We start from the raw sequence: 23,415 nt of genomic DNA on the forward strand, positions 1-23,415 counted from the left end.
AGGAAGTAAACCCTCCTCTGTAACTTTTACCTATAGGTAAGCCTATATTAAAGCGGAGTTCCGGGCACAAAATCTATATTTTTTTTTTGTGCCCGTCCGCTTGTTCCCCTTCACCTGAAAAGGAATTGGATAGTTAGGTTTTTTTTTTTTATTTACTCACCTTGTAATTGAAGATCGAATATACTCACCTAGTCTTCACTTCCTCCCTCTGTGCCGCGGCTCCGCCGTCACTTCCGGGCTTGCACTGATTCCTGGGAGCTGAACGTCATCGCTCCCAGGAATCAATGCGACGGCACCGGCCCCGCTCATCACTTCCGGGCGACGCCGCATTCCCCTGCTAAACAGCTTCTGGGCATGCCCAGAAGCTGTGGAGGAATGCGGCGCCGCACCGGAAGTGACGAGAGGGGCCGGTGCAGGCGCATTCTGGGAGAAGAAGACGCGGAAGAAGAGGCCGAAGAGGACCGCGCCGGCTTCAACTGCCCACAAGAGAGATGGAAACACTATGGAAGAAATTTTATAAGTGAGTATTTCTTCTAAAAGGTAAGTGCGAACCGGGACAGATCAGAGGCTAGCCATTGTGGAATGTACTAGCCCTGACTGTCCCGGGGGTATGTTTGTTGAAAAATGATTTCTGTGCCCGGAACTCCGCTTTAAGGCTTACCTATAGGTACTGTAAATATCTCCTAAACATGCACCATTTAGGAGATATTTACCTTGCATGCAACCAGTGACGTCACTGGCGCATGCGCTCTGAAGGAACGGCCGCTGGTGCCATTCCTTCAGAGTCCTGTGCCGTGACTGTCGGCTTCCTCGCGCGTGCGCGGGAGTGACGTCACCGCGGCTTCGGCCAATCAGATGGCCGGATGCCGCGATCCCGGAAGACGGGCGACTGAACATGTCGCCTGTCATACAGGTGAGTGAGCGGCACGGCGGGGGCTCGTTGTTAGGTAAGTATTTCATAATGAGCTAGTATGCGATGCATACTAGCTCATTATGTGTTTGTCTTTCAGGTTGTAAAAAAAAAAAATTGAAACAAGTTTACAACCTCTTTAAGTAATTTATAGGCATGAGGCCCTATACTTGACACAGGCTAAAAAGTTGATTTATCTTGTTAGTAAACTTGAAGCATATATGCAGATATACATAAAATCTCGCTGATATAGCAAAGTAAAAAGCTGAAAGTAAAACTATGGTCATTTTTTTCATTTTGAATAGAGTAAGGGAGGGTTATAACCTCTGTCAGTTTTTTTTTGCCATTCATGTCTCTTTTGGAGATTTTCCTTTCACTTCCTGCTCCATAGCTAAAACAGGAAGTGAGAGGAAATCCCTGCAAATTAAAGTAATCCAGTTGGTCACCCCAGATCACCAGAGCTGGTGTCCTCATTGGAAGATTTCTCCTCTATTACTTTTCTGGAGACAATCCAAAATTTGGGATTTCTTTTTATATTTACTTTCACTTTTTATAATAACCGTAAGTTGGACAAATAGAGAGCGTGAATCTCCTTAACGTGGGCTCAGAAAGAAAAAATAAGGAATAGCTTTTCCAATCCCTCTCCCCTGTGTCCAAATCTAAAAAAAAAAAAAAGCAGGTTTGCCTTTAGGTATACTTTAAGATTAAGTGGTTGATTTACTAAAAGCAAATGGGTTGTTCATTGTAAAAGGGAATTTACCTCTGAGCTTAGTAAATGTGGTAAAATTTGGCTTAACTTCACTTGGATGATGAAAGGTAGCAGAGTTTGATTTGATTCACTAAGTCCTGGGAATGGCCAGCAGACAGGCAGCACTCAAAACATGAAAGGAGATTTTTAAAGTAAGCTTAAATTTTATTGTCAAAGATAACTATTGCGCGTACTGCTATTACAATACTGCTGTTTGAAATTAAAAGTACATGCTGTGACCATAAAGTACAGTTAGAATTGCACCTGAATTGCACAGAAACATGCTCTGCGTTCCTGTATGATTCCTGCTTTTTCCTCGTGCGGTGCAATTTTGAAGCCCAATAATTTGAATCGCCTGCACCAGAAGGCAGAAAAAGTAGTGTATGCACTACTTTTCAAAAATGTGTAGCACCAAATCGCATGGTACAGTGGTAAAATGCAATCTGTTGTCTGCAAATACACTGCGTTTGTTATCAACAGTTGGGGTGCTGTTAACAATATATTGGCACCTGTAACACATCACTAAAGCAACGTGTTTTGGATGTGGTGCACAGAAAGTGCCTTTTCCGAATCATGCAGGAGAGGTGCTTAAGCCTAGCGCTTTATGTGTGCCACATCCCTAATAATAATAGGCAAAGAGTGGGGTTCCCCTTGTTGGGACTTTTCAGGCACATAGAATATATGAAAAAAGGTTAATTGAAAAAATAGTTTTATTTATAAACATATAAATGTAATATAATGATTAAAAACAATACAGGCAAGGAGGAGAGGCAGGTAAATCAACCACAGTAGTCTGAACTGAAACCCAACATGTTTCGAAGCCAAAGGAATTTGCTTCTTCTTCAGGGGATGGTTCAAACGGTACTCTAGTGAATAGATAAATTGATATATAAGAAGATATATAAAAAACCATGAATTTTAAATTTAAAACCTTTAAATTTCATGGTTTTTTATATATCTTCTTATATATCAATTTATCTATTCACTAGAGTACCGTTTGAACCATCCCCTGAAGAAGAAGCAAATTCCTTTGGCTTCGAAACATGTTGGGTTTCAGTTCAGACTACTGTGGTTGATTTACCTGCCTCTCCTCCTTGCCTGTATTGTTTTTAATCATTATATTACATTTATATGTTTATAAATAAAACTATTTTTTCAATTAACCTTTTTTCATATATTCTATGTGCCTGAAAAGTCCCAACAAGGGGAACCCCATTCTTTGCCTTTTCCGAATCATGTTCTGGTGTGAACTGGTGGGAAAAAACGGTATTTTTTATATACAAGCAGTACAATTACCTGAATGTGACCTGGGATTGGCCTCTTACAGGGCTAGAATATGAGAGGAAGAACCAGAAGGAACCTAACAGTTCATGTGCTGACAAGAAACATGGTGCTAAGAGGATAAAGCAGAGTGACAGAAACATGAGCTCATCAATGTACTGCTTCTCTTTTCACTGTGCAGTCACAGGCTGAGGTCGGTTGAGGACGGTCTGGGCTTTCAGGAAGTGTGTTCATGATGATGGCCATCAGGCTAAGGCCTCATTCACGCATAAACACCTGGTTTTATCTTTTAATGAGCTATTCATTTTGTATCCATTTTAATTTTCTTTGGGCTGGAGTTCTGCTTTAGATATTACAAACATGTAGCCACATTAGGAAATGTGTTTCTGCTCTGAGTAATACACTATACTTTTTTCTAACAGATTTTAAAGCCAGCTCAGATCAGATCAATATGTCTTGCTATCTTGGAATCTGGCAAACAGTACTCAAAGAAAAAAAGGAAGCCCTTCCCACTGATGTACTCATACTATGGAACAGAATACTTGGGTGAGGAAACAAAAGACGACACTCTCTACATATCTCTTTCTCTTGTACTCTATCTGGATGAATGCTTTCATGTAAAAGACAATGTAAGCGAGCATCAGAAACAAATATCTACTTGTTAACCTACCCTCTATATGTGATTAGTGGTGCAATATAGCACACAATCCAATTTGGTCAAACAGTAATACATCCAGATTCATACACGCTTTGGTATTTGGCTTGTTTACCCCCTTCATGATTAGCTATTTTTTGCTATATTGCGATTTAGCACTGCGCAATTGCGTTGGCATGCAACATTGTCCCTAAACAAAATTTATATCATTTATTTCACACAAAAAAAAGTTTTTTTTTTTGGTGGTATTTAACCACCACTTTTTATTATATAAACAAAAAAAACTGAGAATTTTGAAAAAAAAAATATATATATATATATACCGTATTTTCCGGCGTATAAGACGACTGGGCGTATAAGACGACCCCCCTAATTTTCAAGTTAAAACATAGGTTTTGGGCTATGCTTGCCGTATACGACTTCCCCCTTCTGAAGCAAGGCAACACCATTGAAAAACATCAGATTTCTCATAGATCTCCAAGGTACCCCAAGTACTGTAATACATGTAATCACTCATAATATCTCCAAGGTATCCTAAGTATAAGTATTACCAGTAGATGTAATCTCAAGACGATGGCTGTGCAGGAATCCTGTACCTGTATACTGTATGTACCATACAGTATACTGCGCTGAGCCAATTACAGTGAGCAATGTATTCTATTATTGAATGCAAAGCCTGCTCGGATTGGCAGAGTCAGAGAGGCGGGCTGATGTTACTCCGCCAATCCGAGCAGGCTTTGCATTCAATAATAGAATACATCACTCTCCCTGATTGGCTCAGCGCGGTACACTGTATGTAGCCGATGCTACGGTACATGCAGTATACTGGTACAGGATTCCCACACAGCCAGCGTCTTGAGAGATTACATCTACCGGTAATATTTATACTTAGGTTACCTTGGAGATATTATACTCGGCGTATAAGACGACCCCCCATTTTTGGGGGATTTTTTTGAGGTTCAAAAGTAGTCTTATACGCCAGAAATTACAGTATTTTTTACTTTCTGCTATAAAACATATCCAATAAAAAAAAAAAATCAAATCTCTTCAAAAAATGTTGGCCAAAATGTATTCTGCTACATGTCTGTGGTACAAAAAAAAAAGTGTATATTGGTTGGTTTGCATGAAAGTTATAGCGTCTACAAACTATGGTTTATATATTAGAGTTTTTATTATTTTATTTTTTTTATACTACTAATGGCAACGATCAGCTAATTATAATCGGACAGTGCGGCGGGAAATCTCACACATATTGATGCTGGGGGTGGAACTGACTACCGTCGTCAGTGACACTAATACAGTGATGAGCGATAATACTACTCTGTCACTGTACTAATACACTGGCTGGGAAGGGGTTAACATCCAGGGCCATCAAGGAGTTAAATGTGTGCCTAACAATGTGTAATGTGTGCTGATTTATACTAAACATCTTGTTGTTTCTTATCCCTGCTTTGCAGGGATAAGAAACAGAGAGATTGTTCCCTCTGTACAGAGCCCTGTGTGGATTGTCAACACAGGGTGCTAGGCTGTGATTTGACACAGCCGATCAGCAGGTCCCAGCCATGAATCATTGGCCGGGATCTGCTGTCAGACTCTTGCTGTGTATATTTACAGAGGGTGTCGTGGGGGGGAGGGCAAAACCGTTGGCAGGTAGTGATGTATAGAATATGCCACTTTGCCTGTGTGGGCGCCCCTTCCGCAGCACATGGCAGGCGGCCGGTCCACAAGTGGTTAAAAAAGAATAGAAGCATAAAGACACTTTAAAAAGATTTAGCTTTAAATGTGAATATCTAAAAAGCATGACAAAAGTTCTGAGCTTCCCTTAACCCCTTCTTGCTGCTCCCCTGATCAGCCCTTAAAGTGAGCTTTGATGATTGGTTCTTACAGCAGTCACATGATTGGTAGCACATTCTCCTGGCTCCTGGCCATAAGCTGTGAATGAGAGCTGTCGGAGACAGCTTTGTCAGTGTGCTGGAAGCACATAGAGAGTGGATGCATATGTGCTATGACTGGACAATAAGGCCCACTTTTTGTACCGCTGCATATATGTTACACGGTCGAAAAGAGGTTACGGCTGTCATAGTCATGTACATGTAATGAGAGCAAATGAGGTGTTGAATAGTGAGAGGTGGTGCACAACATTAGCGGTGTTTGAACAGGGCACTATATGTACCCTGTGAGCATTTAACCATACCCAACCATGCCCAGGTTGTATCCTGACATCAGATCCTACAAATCCATAGTTTAACAACATTGTTTCTTGACATAGAAGCTACCACAATTTGCTATTACTAAATGAATTATTGATTTGTTTTTTTGTTTTTTTATTTGCATTATATTTTGTTTGTGATGACAGCAGTACTAAAATGAAATGTATAAATTGTCAATTACTAACAACACTTTCAACACTTTCATTTCTGTTATTTCAGGAGCTGCACATGGCCTGTCCTCTATACTACAAATGCTATTGTCCTATCAGGACTATCTCCAGCCAGTGGACCGAGACCTTGTTTGGCAAAGTGTGGACTTTCTTGTGAATCAGGAGCAAAACTGCAACTGGCCACCAGAGTTGGGGGAAGTCATAGAACGTGAAAATGAGCTTGTTCACTGGTGTCATGGAGCCCCTGGTCAGCCACTTCACTTATTTGTACATATTTCATATACAGTACTTATTTCTATGAGACTGTGATTATTTTTCAAGTAGAACTAATATTTATTGTCAAAGTTCCACTTTGACAATGCTCTTAGTTCTTTAGTGAAATCACGCAGCAGGGTAGACTTAGATGAACATGCGGTTTTAGATAGACTTTAATTAGGAAACATACTAAAACCTAACTCCAGCTAACACCTTTAAGGTTCCGTTCACACATATCTGGCAGCAGGTTCGTGCCTGGGGTCCCCGTTCACCAGTTCAGGTGCAAATCAGTTCCGCATTTTAGCCTGAATTCACACATGGATTGGACCAGAAGATGCACAGGACCATTTTTCAATCCAAATCGTGGCCGACCCTAGACATGTGTGAATCGGCTGTATTGAGAGACGGTCACACTTGCCTGTCATGCGAATTGGATGCGGGGAAAACCCACATCCCATTTGCATATGTGTGAACCCAGTCTTAAACAATTTTTAAACAACAGTTTTCCTTTTGGTTAAAAGGTTTAAAGGCCTATTTATACTTCTCCATTTCTGTGTTTGTTGCTTTAAAACATGCACGTTAGTTCGCATTGTATCACGCCTTAATATATGTGGCGTCAAAGCAACCAAAGCCAATGCACCACAACAGACCAAATATCACACATGCAGAATTTTCACATGTGTGATAAACGGGTTAATCCTGTGCACTGTGTATAAAGGCTGCTTAATTTTGTATGCACAGATCCCTCCTCTTCTTCCACTGAATCCAAAACATGTTCGGATAAGACAGAGCCTTTGGAGTCAGGCTGCACATGCTCAGTTCGATTAATATTGCTAGAGAGGTTTTTTTTTTTTTTTCTTGGGAGAGAGCATGTGATTAGCACAGGGCCAATCCGAACTGTCCAGACAGAGGGTCAGGGGACCTGCATCCTGATAGGACAGCTCAGTGCAATATGAAAACTCCTCCTATAAGCTTCACCAAAAACTGATAGAAACCACAAGACTGCTATATACTGCTGATGAAAAAAGGTATTTAGCAGTTTATATTTACTAAAATAATTGCATTTCGATGTTCTGTGTACTGTGGGAGACCAGATATAGTGAATGCAGGCTCCTGGGTTTAGTAACACTTTAAGCATTGGAATGAAGTTCGTCTCAACCCCTGTAACCCTCACTTTTACTTAGTCTACATGTAAATGTGACAAAAATATATATATAAAAAAAAGGAACCTTTTTAATAATATAATTTCAGTTATCAACTACTACTAACAGAACACACAGTGGTCCTTTAAACATAGGTCCAATTTTGTAAAACAAAAAGTTTGGGTTTAGGTTTGGCTGTACTTGTTCTGTGGATCACAGGAGTGTAGTTCGTTCTGCACTCCTGTGACCCGTTTTCAGCAGACAGCAGGCTGAAGCATCGGCTGATGTCACAGAGCCGGTCCAAGCTAAGGGAAGATCATGACATTCGCCCACATGCCTGGACAGACACCCGGATTAGCCTCTTAGCAAGCCGCTGAGAGCCTGAACTGCCCATTCACGTCCCCTCCACAGCCCAGCGTTACAGTGAGCATGGGAGGCAGAGCAGAGAGCTGGTGACTGACAGTCATCAGCTCTCTGCTCAGGGAGTTCTAAAAACCGAGTGATCAGCGGTGTTTGATCGTTTGGTTCTCAGTGTTAGAGGCGCCAGGGGACTTACCTAGGTAAGTATGATTCTGAAAAAAAAACATACATCTTCTAAATAAATTCACTGAGCAAAACTGTATAAGAAATAAACATTAGATAATGAAACTACTGTCAGTGTGCCTTTCCCTAAATTCTTACTTCATATGCCTATGTGCCCATTACACAAATCCACATTATTCGGTGATACTCAGTGCAGCTCAAACATCTTGTGAAAAGAAAATAAAAAGTATTCAAAAAAAATATTTTGTTCTACATAAGAGGATCAGTCCACCCAAATCTTAGTTTTGGTAGACACTTTTTAGAGAGTTTCTACCTCTCTAAAAAATGCAACAGGCATATTCTAACTAGAGATATCTTTAATTTTTGCCTGCGTCTTCTGTGCGATGTACATCCTTTACAGCCATTGATTAATAAGTCCATTATAGTACCTAAGTACCGATTACTCTGTAAATGATATTATTCATTTACATAGATATAGGTTGGATAGGTAAAAAAATATAATTTGCTAAATACTAAGCACACATTATGTTAGGCTTCAGGAGCAGCAAAGAAAAGGATGCAATTTCATCTCCTTGCCCTAGGGTTGTGACCCGACAACACAGAAAGCCTGACTGGCAATAATGGGATTTATTACCAATGGTATTAATAGGATAAAACCAGAGAAGATGCCAACCTGACTTTGACTCCTCACCATCGTCAAACAGCGCGACCTAAAGATGCACAAATAACTAAGCTGTGGGTGGAAACCAGATTCAGTCAACTATTAAATTCTTAGATACTGAAAGATGCCTGGGTGGTTGATCTTCTTTTCAGATCTTGGCTCTCCCTGTTCTCCATGATTATGAGATACTGAAAATATCTGACTTTAAGCCAAGAAAAGCATCTCCTACAGTCTCTGGGGTTCTTCTCGGTAACAAATGGAAATCTTAGTGAATGTACAGCACTCTTTTACATATGTTTTAGTTAGGTCATGTCCTCCCAAAATGGCATGACTCAAGGCTTCAAGGCTTTATGGAAATTGTCAGGCTCTTGTGGTGTGGACATGCCCCCAACATTTGTTTGTTACATTATAGTAATTGTTATATGTTTATTTTATGATACTGTACATTCAAATACTATAGCTGTATGGATTATGTTGGTGTTTTGAGTAGGTTAACATTTTAATTTGCTGTTTTTAGAGTATATCTCTTTTTTAATGCAACTAATACAATTTTGTGTTTTAGGTATTGCTTACCTATTTGCAAAAGCATATTTACTCTCAAAAAAGCCATGCTACCTGGACACCTGCATTCGCTGTGGAGAGCTGGCCTGGCAGAAAGGTCTTCTCAAGAAAGGACCTGGTATTTGTCACGGAGTAGCAGGCAGTGCCTATGTGTTTCTATTGCTTTATAGACTTACTGGTAACTCCAAGTATATCTACAGAGCACAGAGGTTAGTGTCATCAGCCCACTGTGTATATCCAAAGTCTAATATATAATGCCTTACTACTAGAAAAGTTAAAATAAAGTCCTATATGGCCACTGTGCTACCCACTCGAGAAGTGCTGTAAATACACATGTGAGATCTTGAAATTCACTCGAGACCAGATAAACTATCAGAGGTCCAGTGTGAAAAAACACAATTGGAAAATTAAGTGTGAAATTGTCACAAAAAATTATCGATTATGCCTCAGTGACCATGATTTATAGGATGAAGTTGCATATTACACCTCAGGTGTCTATGACATATGAAGAAAGTTTCTGATAAAGTAAAGTGCAGAATGTTAGAATTTCTTTTTTACAGAAACAATTTTGACAATTAGTTAATGTCAGAAAAATCAATGTTGAAATTGTTTAGGGAATTCATGAAAATCCAGTGGTTTCTGGGAAGTTAGACAAATTTACTTCTCTTTGGCTCCTCTATAGTCAGTGGAGCAGTTGTTAATTGCTTTTGGCTGTTCTGGGTCTCACAGACCGCAGGTGTATTTGCTATCCCATCTTCCAGAGACGTCTGGAACATAGAGGGTTGAGCAAGGCAAATCTCAGCATGAACATTTATTGTGCTTCAGCCAATTCCTCGGGAGGTCTGCCTAGAAGGTGGCTAGAGATGAGGATAAAAGTCTTAGATTTAGAAGAGCAGGGTTCTTTCTCCCCCCTGTTGGAGAGAATCCCCCATCTGACTGGGGGAGGCTACCCTCACCTGCAGCAATTATCCTGAGCCCAGCAGTCATTCACAGAGGTCCCAGCTGTGGCAGATGTGGGGGAACTTTTTTTCGGGCCTCTTTTTGGAGCTGGTCATGGGATTCCACACCTGGGAACCTGGTCTGGACAGCTCACTAAGGAGTGTTCGGTGGATACTGGGAGGAGGCATCCAGTGATCCTGTGAAATTGTGAGTAGTGACTTAAGTCCAAGGTTTAGTAACTGTGCGCGGCTGTTTTCTTCTGGGAGTAGGTTCCAAAGAGTGAACCTAGTTACTCTATCTGTACTTGAGCCTGCACACCAACTTTACACAGAGACTGAGCAAAGTGAAGTGTCCTCTTACCAATAGGCAGGGATTATGGATTATCCCTTAATTCCCTTCCCCCAACCTAAATTTTTCCAAAAATAATAAAACCCAAAAAAGACAAGCCTTAGACTGATAATTGAGCCAGAACAAGTGAAATTTTGCTATGTGCCTGACTGCCTCTGCACTATGTCTAGGTATGGTACGGTGTAACGCTCATGCGTTTTTGTTAGTGGATGGATTTGCAGCTGCAGAATTGTCACTCTCAGTAGTCGTGTAGAGATTCTGTTGAACAAACATATCCAACTCTCAGGACTTCATCACTGTGCACAGCCTGTTTATGCAATATACTTACACTCAATCTGATGTTAATGGAGGGATAGAATATGTGAGAGTATATAGGTGAGAGACAGGCTATAGTATGGTGAGCACCTAGGAGTAGTATTAGGAGAGTGTTTAGGTGATGGTAGTAAGCAGATAGGTTCTAATGTCAAATACACAGGCGGCACAGTGGTGTAGTGGTTAGCACTTTCACCTAGCAGCAAGAGGGTCGGTGGTTCGAATCCCAACCATGACACTCCCTGCCTGGAGTTTGCATGTTCTCCCTGTGCCTGCGTGGGTTTCCTCCGGGTACTCCGGTTTCCTCCCACACTCCAAAGACATGCTGGTAGGTTAATTGGATCCTGTATAAAATTGGCCCTACTATGTATGTATAAATGTGAGTTAGGGACCTTAGCTTGTACGCTCCTTGAGGGCAGGGACTGATGTGAATGTACAATGTATATGTAAAGCGCTGCGTAAATTGACAGCGCTATATAAGTACCTGAAATAATAATAATAATAATAAGTATAGTGCAGATGGTAGGGGACAGCAGATGGAGTATACAAGACAGAGTAACCTAGTGCAAGTATAGTTGATGGTAGTCCCAAGAGCTAACAGTCTATGCAGATGATAGGAAATAGCTTAGATAGAGATAGTCCTGGTATATGCAGTAGATGACAGTAGAAGTGCAGGTTAGTAAGGAATCCCCTGTGGGGTACTTATCACTAGAGGTAGTAGTAACAAAGTTCAGTAGTGAGAGGTGATCCAGTAGCGAGATACGGATCGGCAGCGAGGTTCCGGTTCAGTTCAGGCAAAGGGAATAGCCAGCAGCTCCAGCTTCACAAGAGAAGGTGCGGTGAACATGCGGTTTGAACGAGCAATGAGTGAGAGAAAGCCGGCGATTGAAATAGCCGCTCATAGCGGCGCTCGGCGATGATGTCATTGCCCTTAAAGGTGTATGCGTCCCATTTGGATAGCAAGATGGGACGCAATATTAAGAGAGAAATGTGGAAATAAGGGTACCAGAGGTACCAGAACATTACAGTACCCCCCCCTTAAGGCCGGCTCCGGAAGGCCTCTAGAACTGTTTTTTCTGGGTATTTCGAGTGGAAATTGCGAATCAGTCTAGGGGCATGTATATCGGAGGTATCCAGCCAGGTGTCATCTTGGGGCCCATAGTTCTTCCATCGTACTAGATATTGGATTCCCGTATCCATTCTTCTATGGATACGGGAATCCAGAATCTCCTTTATCTCAAATTCTTCTCCACCTTCAACTTGTACAGGAGGTGGAGGTGATATGGTAGGCCTTATTCCTTGGTTAGGAACATGGGGCTTTAGTAGCGACACATGGAAGATGGGATGTATCTTGAGGTCTGTTGGTAATGTGAGTTGTACTGCAGCTTTTCCAATAAGCTTCTTTATTGGGAAAGGTCCCAAGAATAGAGGTCCAAGTTTTTTACTAGGGATCTTTAATCTCAGATTTTTTGTAGAAAGCCAGACAAGATCCCCAATGGCATATTGGGGAGAGGGTTTCCTACGGAGGTCGTAGTACCTCTTTTGTTGGCTATGAGCATGTGAGATGGTATTGTTGAGTAATCCCAGGGAATCCTTTATCTGGGCAAGATAATCAGATGCCACTGGATTACTTGATGGCAAAATACGTGGTGGAAGGAGTGTGGGATGAAACCCATAATTTAAGTAGAATGGACTTTGTTTAGTAGTGCTGTGGGTCGCATTGTTATAGGCGAATTCCGCCAGCGGGAGGAGATCCACCCAATCGTCCTGTAGATATGAAGTATAGCAACGTAGATATTGCTCAATGCACTGGTTAACTCTCTCTGTCTGTCCGTTGGTCTGAGGGTGGTAAGGAGAAGTAAGTTTACGCTCTATTCGTAGTATCTGACATAGAGCTAGCCAAAACTTTGAGATGAATTGTGAACCACGGTCAGACAGCAGTGTTTTTGGAATACCATGTAACTTAAAGACATGTTTCACAAGTAATTCCGCTGTTTGTTTGGATGAAGGTAGTCTTCGGATAGGAGTGAAATGTGCCATCTTGGTCAGATGGTCCACTGACACTAAGATGGTGTTGAATCCTTTGGAAGGTGGTAGTTCCACTATGAAGTCTAAGGATACCACTTCCCACGGAACCTGGGGTATTGGTAAACTACAAAGTAGACCCGATGGTTTCGTATTGTCAATTTTAGACCTTGCACAGATATCGCAAGATGAAACAAACTTTTTTACGGTTGTCTTCATGTCTGGCCACCAAAACTGCCTAGTAAGTAGATTGAAAGTTTTAGTCATACCCATATGTCCTGCCATAGGTACATCATGCGACAATTCCAAGATCTTGGTTCGCATAGTAGGGGGTATGTATAATTTATCGTTGTAGTAAAGGAAGCCTTCTGCGTCAGCATTTAGTTGTGGTGGAGGTGAATCCAGTCCTATGCTGTGCAAAATCTCCTCCTTCAGGGAACGAACGACGCCGACAATACGTTCATGTGGTATTATAGGAACGGAGGGAATCTCGGTGCAATCATTCTCGGCTAATCGTGAAAGCGCATCCGCTTTTTTATTTTTGTCTGCAGGTGTGTAGGTTACTAAAAAATTAAATCTCAAAAAGAATAACAACCACCGTACCTGCCGGTGGGAAAGAGTTCTATTAGTCTGAAGGTATTGAAGGTTTTTGTGATCAGTATATATAAGGATTGGCAATTGAGTACCCTCAAGTAGATGTCGCCAATTCTCTAGTGCCAGTTTTATGGCTAGCAACTCTTTCTCACCTACTGGGTAATTCACCTCGGGGCTGCTTAATGACTTTGAGAAGAAAGCAACTGGGTGAAGAGGTGAGGTGTTTGTTGGTCGTTGTGAGAGAACTGCTCCTACTGCCATATTTGACGCATCTACCTCCAAGATGTATTGAAGGGATGGGTCTGGATGGCGTAGTATGGGAGCAGAAGTAAAGCTTGATTTCAACAGACAGAAAGCTCCATTTGCTTCTTCTGACCATTTGAATGATTTTTTTCTGCTTGTGAGTTGTGTGAGAGGTTTCACAATCGCATAGAAGTTCTTAATGAACTTCCTATAGTAGTTAGAGAATCCGAGGAACCTTTGTAATGCTTTGCGAGTGGTTGGCACAGGCCAATCCAGAATGCAGGATATTTTGCTCATGTCCATTTTGATTCAATTTTTAGATATAATGTATCCTAAGAATGGTACTTCCTCTTTATGGAATAAACATTTTTTTGATTTAACATATAAGTTATGTGCAAGTAGTCTTGACAACACAAGTCTTACATGTTTTATGTGCTCAGGTAAGGAATGAGAATAAATAAGTATATCGTCCAAATACACTACAACACAAACATCAAGCAAGTCTCTGAATATCTCATTTATAAAACGTTGGAAGGCTGCGGGAGCATTACGCAACCCAAATGGCATCACGAGGTACTCAAACAGTCCGTATCTGGGTCTGAATGCTGTCTTCCATTCATCCCCCTCACGGATTCGAATTAAATTGTATGCCCCTTTTAAGTCCAATTTTGAAAAGTAGGAAGCTCCGCGCACCTGTTCGATAAGTTCAGGAATAAGAGGTAAAGGATAACGATCCTTTATTGTAATGGTATTTAATTGTCTGAAATCAATGATAGGCCTAAGACTAGAATCCTTATTGCGGACAAAGAAGAGTCCAGCAGCAGTGGAGGAAGTAGAAGGTCGGATGAATCCTTTTGCCAAGTTTTCATCCAGATATTCCTTGAGATGAGAGAGTTCATCTTGTGAAAGAGGATAGACGTGACCGAAAGGCAACTTACTATTAGGGAGTAGATCGATACAACAATCATAGTCCCTATGGGGAGGCAACACTTGAGCGTTTTTCTCAAGGAAAACCTCCGATAAATCCTGATAACATTTTGGTATAATGTCATCCGATACCACAGACAGGTTCCTACCATATGGGGGGAGATTACACGTAGTTTCGCAATAGTGAGAAGAGAAGGCTAGCGTTCTTGTTTTCCAATCGATGATTGGTTGATGTATGTGTAACCAGGGAAGTCCCAAAATAATGGGAAAATGTGGTGAGGTTAATACATCAAAGGTGGTGGTCTCCACATGAGACTTGTCAGCAGTTACAAGGAGTGCCTGTGTCTGATTGGTGATGGGACCGGAGGATAAAGGGGTACCGTTAATAAAACTAACAGAGACAGGTTTGGGTTTTGGAACAATAGGTATTTTATTTAAGGAGACAAAACAAGTATCAATGTAGTTTCCACAAGATCCAGTGTCGATCATAGCCTTGGTGGTGATCCTAGTTTGGTCCCCCTGCAATGTCAATTGAACAAAAAGATAAGGATTAGAAAAGGAAGTTGTTAGTCCCCCTAGCAAGACATTTGAACACTCACCCTCTTTTTTGCGGACAAGGGGACAGCCGCTTATCAAATGATCCGAGGATGCGCAGTACATGCAGAGATGTTCGGTTTTCCTCCTGGCACGTTCGGAAAGGGTCAAAGGTGGGCGTATCATTCCTACCTCCATAGGTGTAGGGTCAGCAGGCGACATCCGAGAAGGACTGGAAAATGGTAAGCCCATTTTCTCAGCCTTTCTTTCTCGCAGTCGTCTGTCAATATTGATACTGGTCTGCATCAGGCCATCCAAAGTGCCAGGTAAATCCGCTCGGGCGAGCTCGTCTTTAACGGCCTCTGATAGGCCGAGTCTGAACTGCGTTCGCAAAGATGTGTCGTTCCACCCTGAATCAGGGGACCATCTTTTGAAATTTGCCACGAAATCTTCAACAGGTCTCCTTCCTTGTTTTAAAGCCCTCAATTGGGTATCAGCAGTACTCTGCCTATTGGGGTCTTCATATAAACTAGCAAGTTGCGCTAGGAATAAAGGATAGGAGTTAAGGAGTGGGTCATCTTTTTCAAAGAGAGCATCTGCCCAGGCCCGGGGTTCACCCGTCAGATAGGAGATAATGGTACAGACTTTAATTTGGTCAGTGGTGTAGGTCAGAGGTTTTAACAAGAAAGGCAATCGACATGCGTTTCTAAATTCACGAAATTTACTCCGATCACCAGTAAACACTAGAGGAGGGTTTATCTTAGGCTCATGGGGCTGAGCAACAGAAAGCTGCGTGAGACGGCCAACCTGCTGTCTTAAAGCCTGATTTTCGTTTTTTACCTCTGTAAGAGCAAGGATCAATGCATCTACTTGCTGTTTTAATTGTAGTACCTGAGTGGGTAATTCTGCTGAATCCATAATTTTTTTTAAGGCTCGTTCAATCTGTAACGCTCATGCGTTTTTGTTAGTGGATGGATTTGCAGCTGCAGAATTGTCACACTCAGTAGTCGTGTAGAGATTCTGTTGAACAAACATATCCAACTCTCAGGACTTCATCACTGTGCACAGCCTGTTTATGCAATATACTTACACTCAATCTGATGTTAATGGAGGGATAGAATATGTGAGAGTATATAGGTGAGAGACAGGCTATAGTATGGTGAGCACCTAGGAGTAGTATTAGGAGAGTGTTTAGGTGATGGTAGTAAGCAGATAGGTTCTAATGTCAAGTATAGTGCAGATGGTAGGGGACAGCAGATGAAGTATACAAGACAGAGTAACCTAGTGCAAGGATAGTTGATGGTAGTCCCAAGAGCTAACAGTCTATGCAGATGATAGGAAATAGCTTAGATAGAGATAGTCCTGGTATATGCAGTAGATGACATTAGAAGTGCAGGTTAGTAAGGAATCCCCTGTGGGGTACTTATCACTAGAGGTAGTAGTAACAAAGTTCAGTAGTGAGAGGTGATCCAGTAGCGAGATACGGATCGGCAGCGAGGTTCCGGTTCAGTTCAGGCAAAGGGAATAGCCAGCAGCTCCAGCTTCACAAGAGAAGGTGCGGTGAACATGCAGTTTGAACGAGCAATGAGTGAGAGAAAGCCGGCGATTGAAATAGCCGCTCATAGCGGCGCTCGGCGATGATGTCATTGCCCTTAAAGGTGTATGCATCCCATTTGGATAGCAAGATGGGACGCAATATTAAGAGAGAAATGTGGAAATAAGGGTACCAGAGGTACCAGAACATTACATACGGTTATTTATAGCAGCTCCTTTGGGGCAACGCTACATTGACTATATTATTAGGGTCATCAGCTAACCTCTGTTATCTATTATTGCACACGCAGATGTAGATCTACCATAAAAATATGTAGGTATCTAGAGTGTATTTCCGATATAGTAATTTGGGGTGTCCTTTATCCAGAAGATTTATTAGAGAATTATCCATGTTTATGTTAAATAAACTGTAACCGATTAAAAAGAGGGTTACATATTTCATTTTAATCTCAGAGCTCTTAGGTAATTTTCCAATCTCAGAAATAATTGGTAGTTTAAGTATTAATGAGCGCAGCCAGTAATATGTGGTTAACTGAGTCATACCATTCAGGTAGGCATATGAACACATAAATGTTTTGTTATATGTCCCTAATTAAAGTAACACAAAACTCTGGAAAAAAAAAAAAACACACACACACCTTCTATTCAAATATGTATTTTTTAACTTAAAAATTACCTTCCATTGCTCTCAGCCTCCTCAAAATTTGCAAATTCTCTTTTATGCTGCTGTGATCTCAGTTCCTGTTAGAGTGTGCTTTGTTTGTTCTCCATGGTCCTACTGTATGTAAGAACTTAGGCTCCTTTCACACAGTCCGCTCCGTCGGCGGACTCCTTGCTGCTCAGCGGGGGATCGATACACTGATCCCTGCTGAGCAGGCAGGTGACAGCTCCCTCTCCGCTCTGTGTGCGGAGAGGGAGATGTCAGAGCCCCGCTGATCTCTCCAGGGAATCGGATGAGAGCGGACCGCCTGTCTGCTCTCATCCAAACCCCTGGACGGATGGAAAATAGGGTTTCCATCCGTCCGGATTTCACGGACAGGATCAGATGCGGATGGCAGCGGGTGTCAGCGGACATGTCTCCGCTGACATCCGCTGCCCCATAGGGATCTGATCGGATCGTTCGTGTGAAAGGACCCTTAGTCACCCTCTCTTGCTCTGTACTGAGATGAACTTTGTGAAAAAGGACAAGTTCAGGGGCTCAGGGGGTGTTACAAAGAGACAGAACACAGTAAGAAATTTGTTAATGAAAAATAGATTACAGGGCCATTAGAAAGGGAATGTGTATGGATTATTTTTGAAGAACATATTGTTTAGTGTTATTTTTATATACAATATTTTAATACAATATCAGTGTGTGTGTGCTTTACAATACTATGGGAGGCAGTGCAGTAACAACACAACTAAATACAAGAGGGTTAGGAGGGCCTTGCTCCAGATAGCGTATAATATAATAGTGAGGCTAGTAGAACAAAAGGTAATAACTGTGAGGGATTAACTGATGGGAGAAACAAAAGATTCAGTTGTTAGCTTAAGGCAGGATAGGCTTCTGTGAATTAATGAGTTTTCAGGGATCATCTAAAAGTGGACTGAGTAGGAGAAAGCTGAACAGATTGCAGGAGAGAGTTCCAGAGGATGGGAGAAGCTCTGGAGAAGTCCTGAAGACAAGTTTAGAAGGAAGAGACAAGGGAGCTAGAGTGCAGGCTTTACAGAGAGTACAGCTTCAGTGATACATTGAGACAAGATTGGTGATGTAGCTTGGGGCAGAGTATGATGTTAGAATTTTGAATTTTCTTCATTGGGCAATAGGAAGACAATGAAGGGATTGGCACAGAGGGGTGGAGGACACTGAGTGGTTGGTAAAGTGGATGAGTCTGGTAGCAGCATTCATGATGAACTGAAGGGGGGTAGCCTGTGTAGAGTTAGGCCTATGAGAAGGGAGTTACAAGGGAGTGAATGAGTTGCTAAGTGGCTTGATCAGTTAAAAAGGGGGAAAAATTGGAGGTGTTACGGAGGTGACGTCTGCAATATTTGGACAGTGATTGGATTTGGGGCTGAAAATACAGGTTAGTGTCTAAGATTACACCTGGCATGAGAGGAGGGACTGATAGTATTATTGATCCTGATGGGGAAGTCAGGGGAGAGGACATGGGCTGAGGGAAATATTATAAGCTCAGTTTTAGAAAGATTGAGTTTGAGGAAGTGGTTTGACATTGATACTGATATGTCAGTTATAGGTAATGCAATAGGAGACCGAAGGGGGAGTTGGGGAGTAGAGAGATAGATTTGGATGTCATCAGCATAGAGATGGAATTGGAAGCGGTGGGCGTTTTTCAAATGAGCAAGTGAAGGGGTCCGAGGAGGAAACCTTGGGGGACCCCCTACAGAAAGAGGAAGGGGAGAGGAAGAGACAGCATTGTAGGCAACACTGAAGAAATCCTGTGATAGATAGATGGAGAACCAGGAAAAAAAGGCAGGTGGTAAGGCGGGCTTCTGAGAAAAGTTTGTCAACCTCCTCTGCAGTAACAAGATCAAAAAAGGAAAGTATTTTATGTAGTTTTCGACAGGGTATGTTAAAGTGGGGTAGATATCTATGCAGTGTAGATGTCTCCACAAATTTCATCAGTCTTGTTTTCATCAGTCTTGTTTTTGAAGTGATTGTCAATCTCCTAAGCAGTGAGTGCGTTACAGGGTGGAGGTAGTGGTGTACAAAGTGTTAAAGGTAGAAAAGAATTGATGAGGACTGGATGTCAGAGTCATAATGAGTAATAAATTATAATTGTTTGGCTGCAGGCAGGGAGGATTTGTATTTTAGGAATAACAATTTATATAGGGTGATTCCTTGCCGGGATTTGGTTTTACACTACAATGAATGGCTATGTTTCTTGAGATTTCTGGTGTCATTAAATTGTAATGGTTGTGGCCTGATTCTACATGTAGTGAGAGGAGCAAATGCATCCAGTAGGAATAAGAGTGAACTGTTGTAGATAACGGAACAGGGGTGAGATTTTATCATGGAGGAGGTCAGTAGCAGAACAGTGAAGAGATGGGTTAAAATGGTGAAGGTTTCAATGGGTAATCCTTTGGTGTTTGGAAGGGTAGGTGGTTGAAGACAGGGACACTGTAAAACTGATGGGGTTGTTATCAGAGAGAGGAAAGGGCTTGTTGGTGAGGTTTCAGGGAGTGCAAAGATGGGAGAATACAAGTGACTTACAGTGCCTTGCGAAGTATTCGGCCCCCTTGAACTTTGCGACCTTATGCCACATTTCAGGCTTCAAACATAAAGATATAAAACTGTAATTTTTTGCGAAGAATCAACAACAAGTGGGACTCAATCATTAAGTGGAACACAATTTATTGGATATTTCAAACTTTGTAAACAAATAAAAAACTGAAAAATTGGGCGGGCAAAATTATTCAGCCCCTTTACTTTCAGTGCAGCAAACTCTCTCCAGAAGTTCAGTGAGGATCTCTGAATGATCCAATGTTGACCTAAATGACTAATGATGATAAATAGAATCCACCTGTGTGTAATCAAGTCTCCGTATGAATGCACCTGCACTGTGATAGTCTCAGAGGTCCGTTTAAAGCGCAGAGAGCATCATGAAGAACAAGGAACACACCAGGCAGGTCCGAGATACTGTTGTGGAGAAGTTTAAAGCTGGATTTGGATACAAAAAGATTTCCCAAGCTTTACACATCCCAAGGAGCACTGTGCAAGTGATAATATTGAAATGGAAGGAGTATCAGACCACTGCAAATCTACGACGACCTGGCCGTCCCTCTAAACTTTCAGCTCATACAAGGAGAAGACTGATCAGAGATGCAGCCAAGAGGCCCATGATCACTCTGGATGAACTGCAGAGATCTACAGCTGAGGTGGGAGACTCTGTCCTTAGGACAACAATCAGTCGTATACTGCCAAATCTGACCTTTATGGAAGAGTGGCAAGAAGAAAGCAATTTCTTAAAGATATCCATAAAAAGTGTCGTTTAAAGTTTGCCACGAGCCACCTAGGAGACACACCAAACATGTGGAAGAAGGTGCTCTGGTCAGATGAAACCAAAATCCAACTTTTTGGCAACAATATAAAACGTTATGTTTGGCGTAAAAGCAACACAGCTCCTCACCCTGAACACACCATCCCCACTGTCAAACATGGTGGTGCCAGCAACATGGTTTGGGCCTGCTTTTCTTCAGCAGGGACAGGGAAGATGGTTAAAATTGATGGGAAGATGGATGGAGCCAAATACAGGACCATTCTGGAAGAAAACCTGATGGAGTCTGCAAAAGATCTGAGACTGGGACAGAGATTTGTCTTCCAACAAGACAATGATCCAAAACATAAAGGTTCACAACAAATGGTTCACAAATAAACATATCCAGGCGTTAGAATGGCCAAGTCAAAGTCCAGACCTGAATCCAATCGAGAACCTGTGGAAAGAACTGAAAACTGCTGTTCACAAACGCTCTCCATCCAACCTCACTGAGCTCGATCTGTTTTGCAAGGAGGAATGGGCAAAAATTTCAGTCTCTCGATGTGCAAAACTGACAGAGACATACCCCAAGCGACTTACAGCTGTAATCGCAGCGAAAGGCGGCGCTACAAAGTATTAACTTAAGGGGGCTGAATAATTTTGCGCACCCAATTTTTCAGTTTTTTATTTGTTAAAGTTTGAAATATCCAATAAATTTTGTTCCACTTCATAATTGTGTCCCACTTGTTGTTGATTATTCACAAAAAATTACAGTTTTATATCTTTATGTTTGAAGCTTGAAATGTGGCAAAAGGTCGCAAAGTTCAAGGGGGCCGAATACTTTCGCAAGGCACTGTATCTGAATCTGCTGTAACGTGATCTTTAGAGTGTTTTTATCGGTAAGTTTCTGCATGGTGAGATTGGCTGTGTTCCCCCCTTGCATGATGTTGCTGCTGAATGCTACAATACTCCAATTGGTCACTAGATTTAGGTGATGATCATAGGAAATGCACATTGCAAGGACTGTTTGTGGTGGCTGTGTAAATGATGAGCACATTTTTTTTATAAATAGACTCCTAAATTTTAAGGTAATAAATGGGTGCTATAGCCAGATTACCCTTATTATTAAAGCAATTGAACCACAAACAGTATCGCAAGATCCCTGAGATATCCCTGACATACACACAAAAACTAGTTGGGCAATGGAACTTTGTGCTTCTTCATTGTACTTTTTTTTTTTAATTATTATTATGATGGATGTTATTTTTTATTTATTTTTGGAAGTCACTGCGCTCCTTGTGACAGTTATTAAAGCGTTTTTTGACCTAAAAAAAAAAAAAAAAAAAGGATCCTGCTTCTTTAAAGCATGTTATATAGCACAGTGCTTGTGCTGTGTAATTTGGCCCCCCATATCACCTGAAATACCCCCTGTAAACTGACCACAGTTTATCATGGCTGCTGAGCCCTGACACCGTGGTCAGGTTACATGCCTCTGTCATCCGCAGCCCTGCTCTCTGTCTCCTGTGTCCTCCTCCCCCCTCCCCTCCCTGCCTGTCAGCTTTTACCAATTCGGCACCCCCTTCCTGCTGCTGAAATACCCTTATAAACTACACTCAATCCCCTCTGTTATAAAGCCTCCTATGCTGCAGTGTATGTTCTTTGTAAAAAAGATGCCTATTTCTACCTGAATCACAGCTCAGACCGGCAGTCGTGTGACTCCTCGAGGCTCCCCTCCTCCCCGGCTGATGTCTTGTCTCTCTCCTCCTTCCCTCCTCCCAACTGACATCAGCGGGGGAATCTCGGCCCCTCCCGCTCTAGCTGTCAGATCGGGAAAGGGAGCCTTTAAGAAGTTACGTGACCGCCTATCTGTGCAGTGAAATCAGGTAGAAATATGCATCTTTTTTACAAAGAACATAAACTGCAGCATAGGAGGCTTTATAACAGAGGGGATTGTGTGTAGTTTATAAAGTGGCTTAACAACCACTTTAAATATTATATTATTTGTTTATATATACTGTTTCTGCATATTTTCAGTGTGTACTATGTAATTACAATAATCAGTTTTATGCATTCTTTATATTATCTCCTCGTATGTTTTCTCCTTTAGGTTTGCAGAGTTTCTGTCTTCGGATGAGTTCAGGGCTGGATCATGCACTTTGGAAAGCATCTACAGTCTATATGAAGGCCTGTCAGGAACAGTCTGTTTTTTGGTTGATTTACTACAGCCTAACCAGGCTGAATTTCCACTTTTCAATGTCTTTGTGTAGAATCATCATTTGCTGTAATGAACCGGACATGAGGATTTTTTCAGGCTCTTTAAATATGAGCCATGATGATTAGGGACAATGTCCTTGTGCTTGAAAGATATAAACTGATATCAGATTTGCTTGTTTGTTAGTGGATAAATAGTACAACTGGGGGTGACTAGCAAGGACCCATCGGAAAAGAAGAACTGGGGGATGACCAGGGTCTAACAGTCGGGAAAAGGGATATATTGGTATAAATAGCTGTGGTATTTGTTTATCATTGGCAATAGAGCTGGACTTTTACAGTTATTAAATACTTATCAAAATTGCCACAGACAACAGGTAAGCTGGACCATATAATGATAGATATAGTAGACAGCAATGGGGTGGTAAATAAAAGGAAGAACAAAGCAAGCAGGGACTTGTAATACAAACTATAGCGGTTTCTAGTTACACCTCTTAAAACCCCATTATGAAGCATGTACATTGGACAGAGAGTACATTTTTGTGCATTATTGACAGTTACAACTTTCATGCTTCCTCTTCCCCTGTTCCATGTAAACGGTTACCTTATTGGCCCATT

General features: G+C 41.6%; 1 protein-coding gene across 1 annotated transcript in view; it reads left to right on the forward strand.

Annotated features, from left to right (window-relative positions):
* Positions 1-22,984, forward strand: part of LANCL3 (LanC like family member 3) — an 88,885-nt gene extending 65,901 nt beyond the window's left edge. Inside the window, exons 2-5 of the mRNA XM_082246698.1 lie at positions 3,362-3,485; positions 6,024-6,221; positions 9,138-9,345; positions 22,694-22,984. Coding sequence (XP_082102824.1) covers positions 3,362-3,485; positions 6,024-6,221; positions 9,138-9,345; positions 22,694-22,853 — 690 coding nt within the window. The 3' untranslated portion in view covers positions 22,854-22,984. The remainder of the gene's footprint in view (positions 1-3,361; positions 3,486-6,023; positions 6,222-9,137; positions 9,346-22,693) is intronic.
* Positions 22,985-23,415: the final 431 nt, after the last annotated feature.

This window comes from Pelophylax lessonae, assembly GCF_965119305.1.
Source record: "Pelophylax lessonae genome assembly, chromosome: 2".
Taxonomy (NCBI): Eukaryota; Metazoa; Chordata; class Amphibia; order Anura; family Ranidae; genus Pelophylax; species Pelophylax lessonae.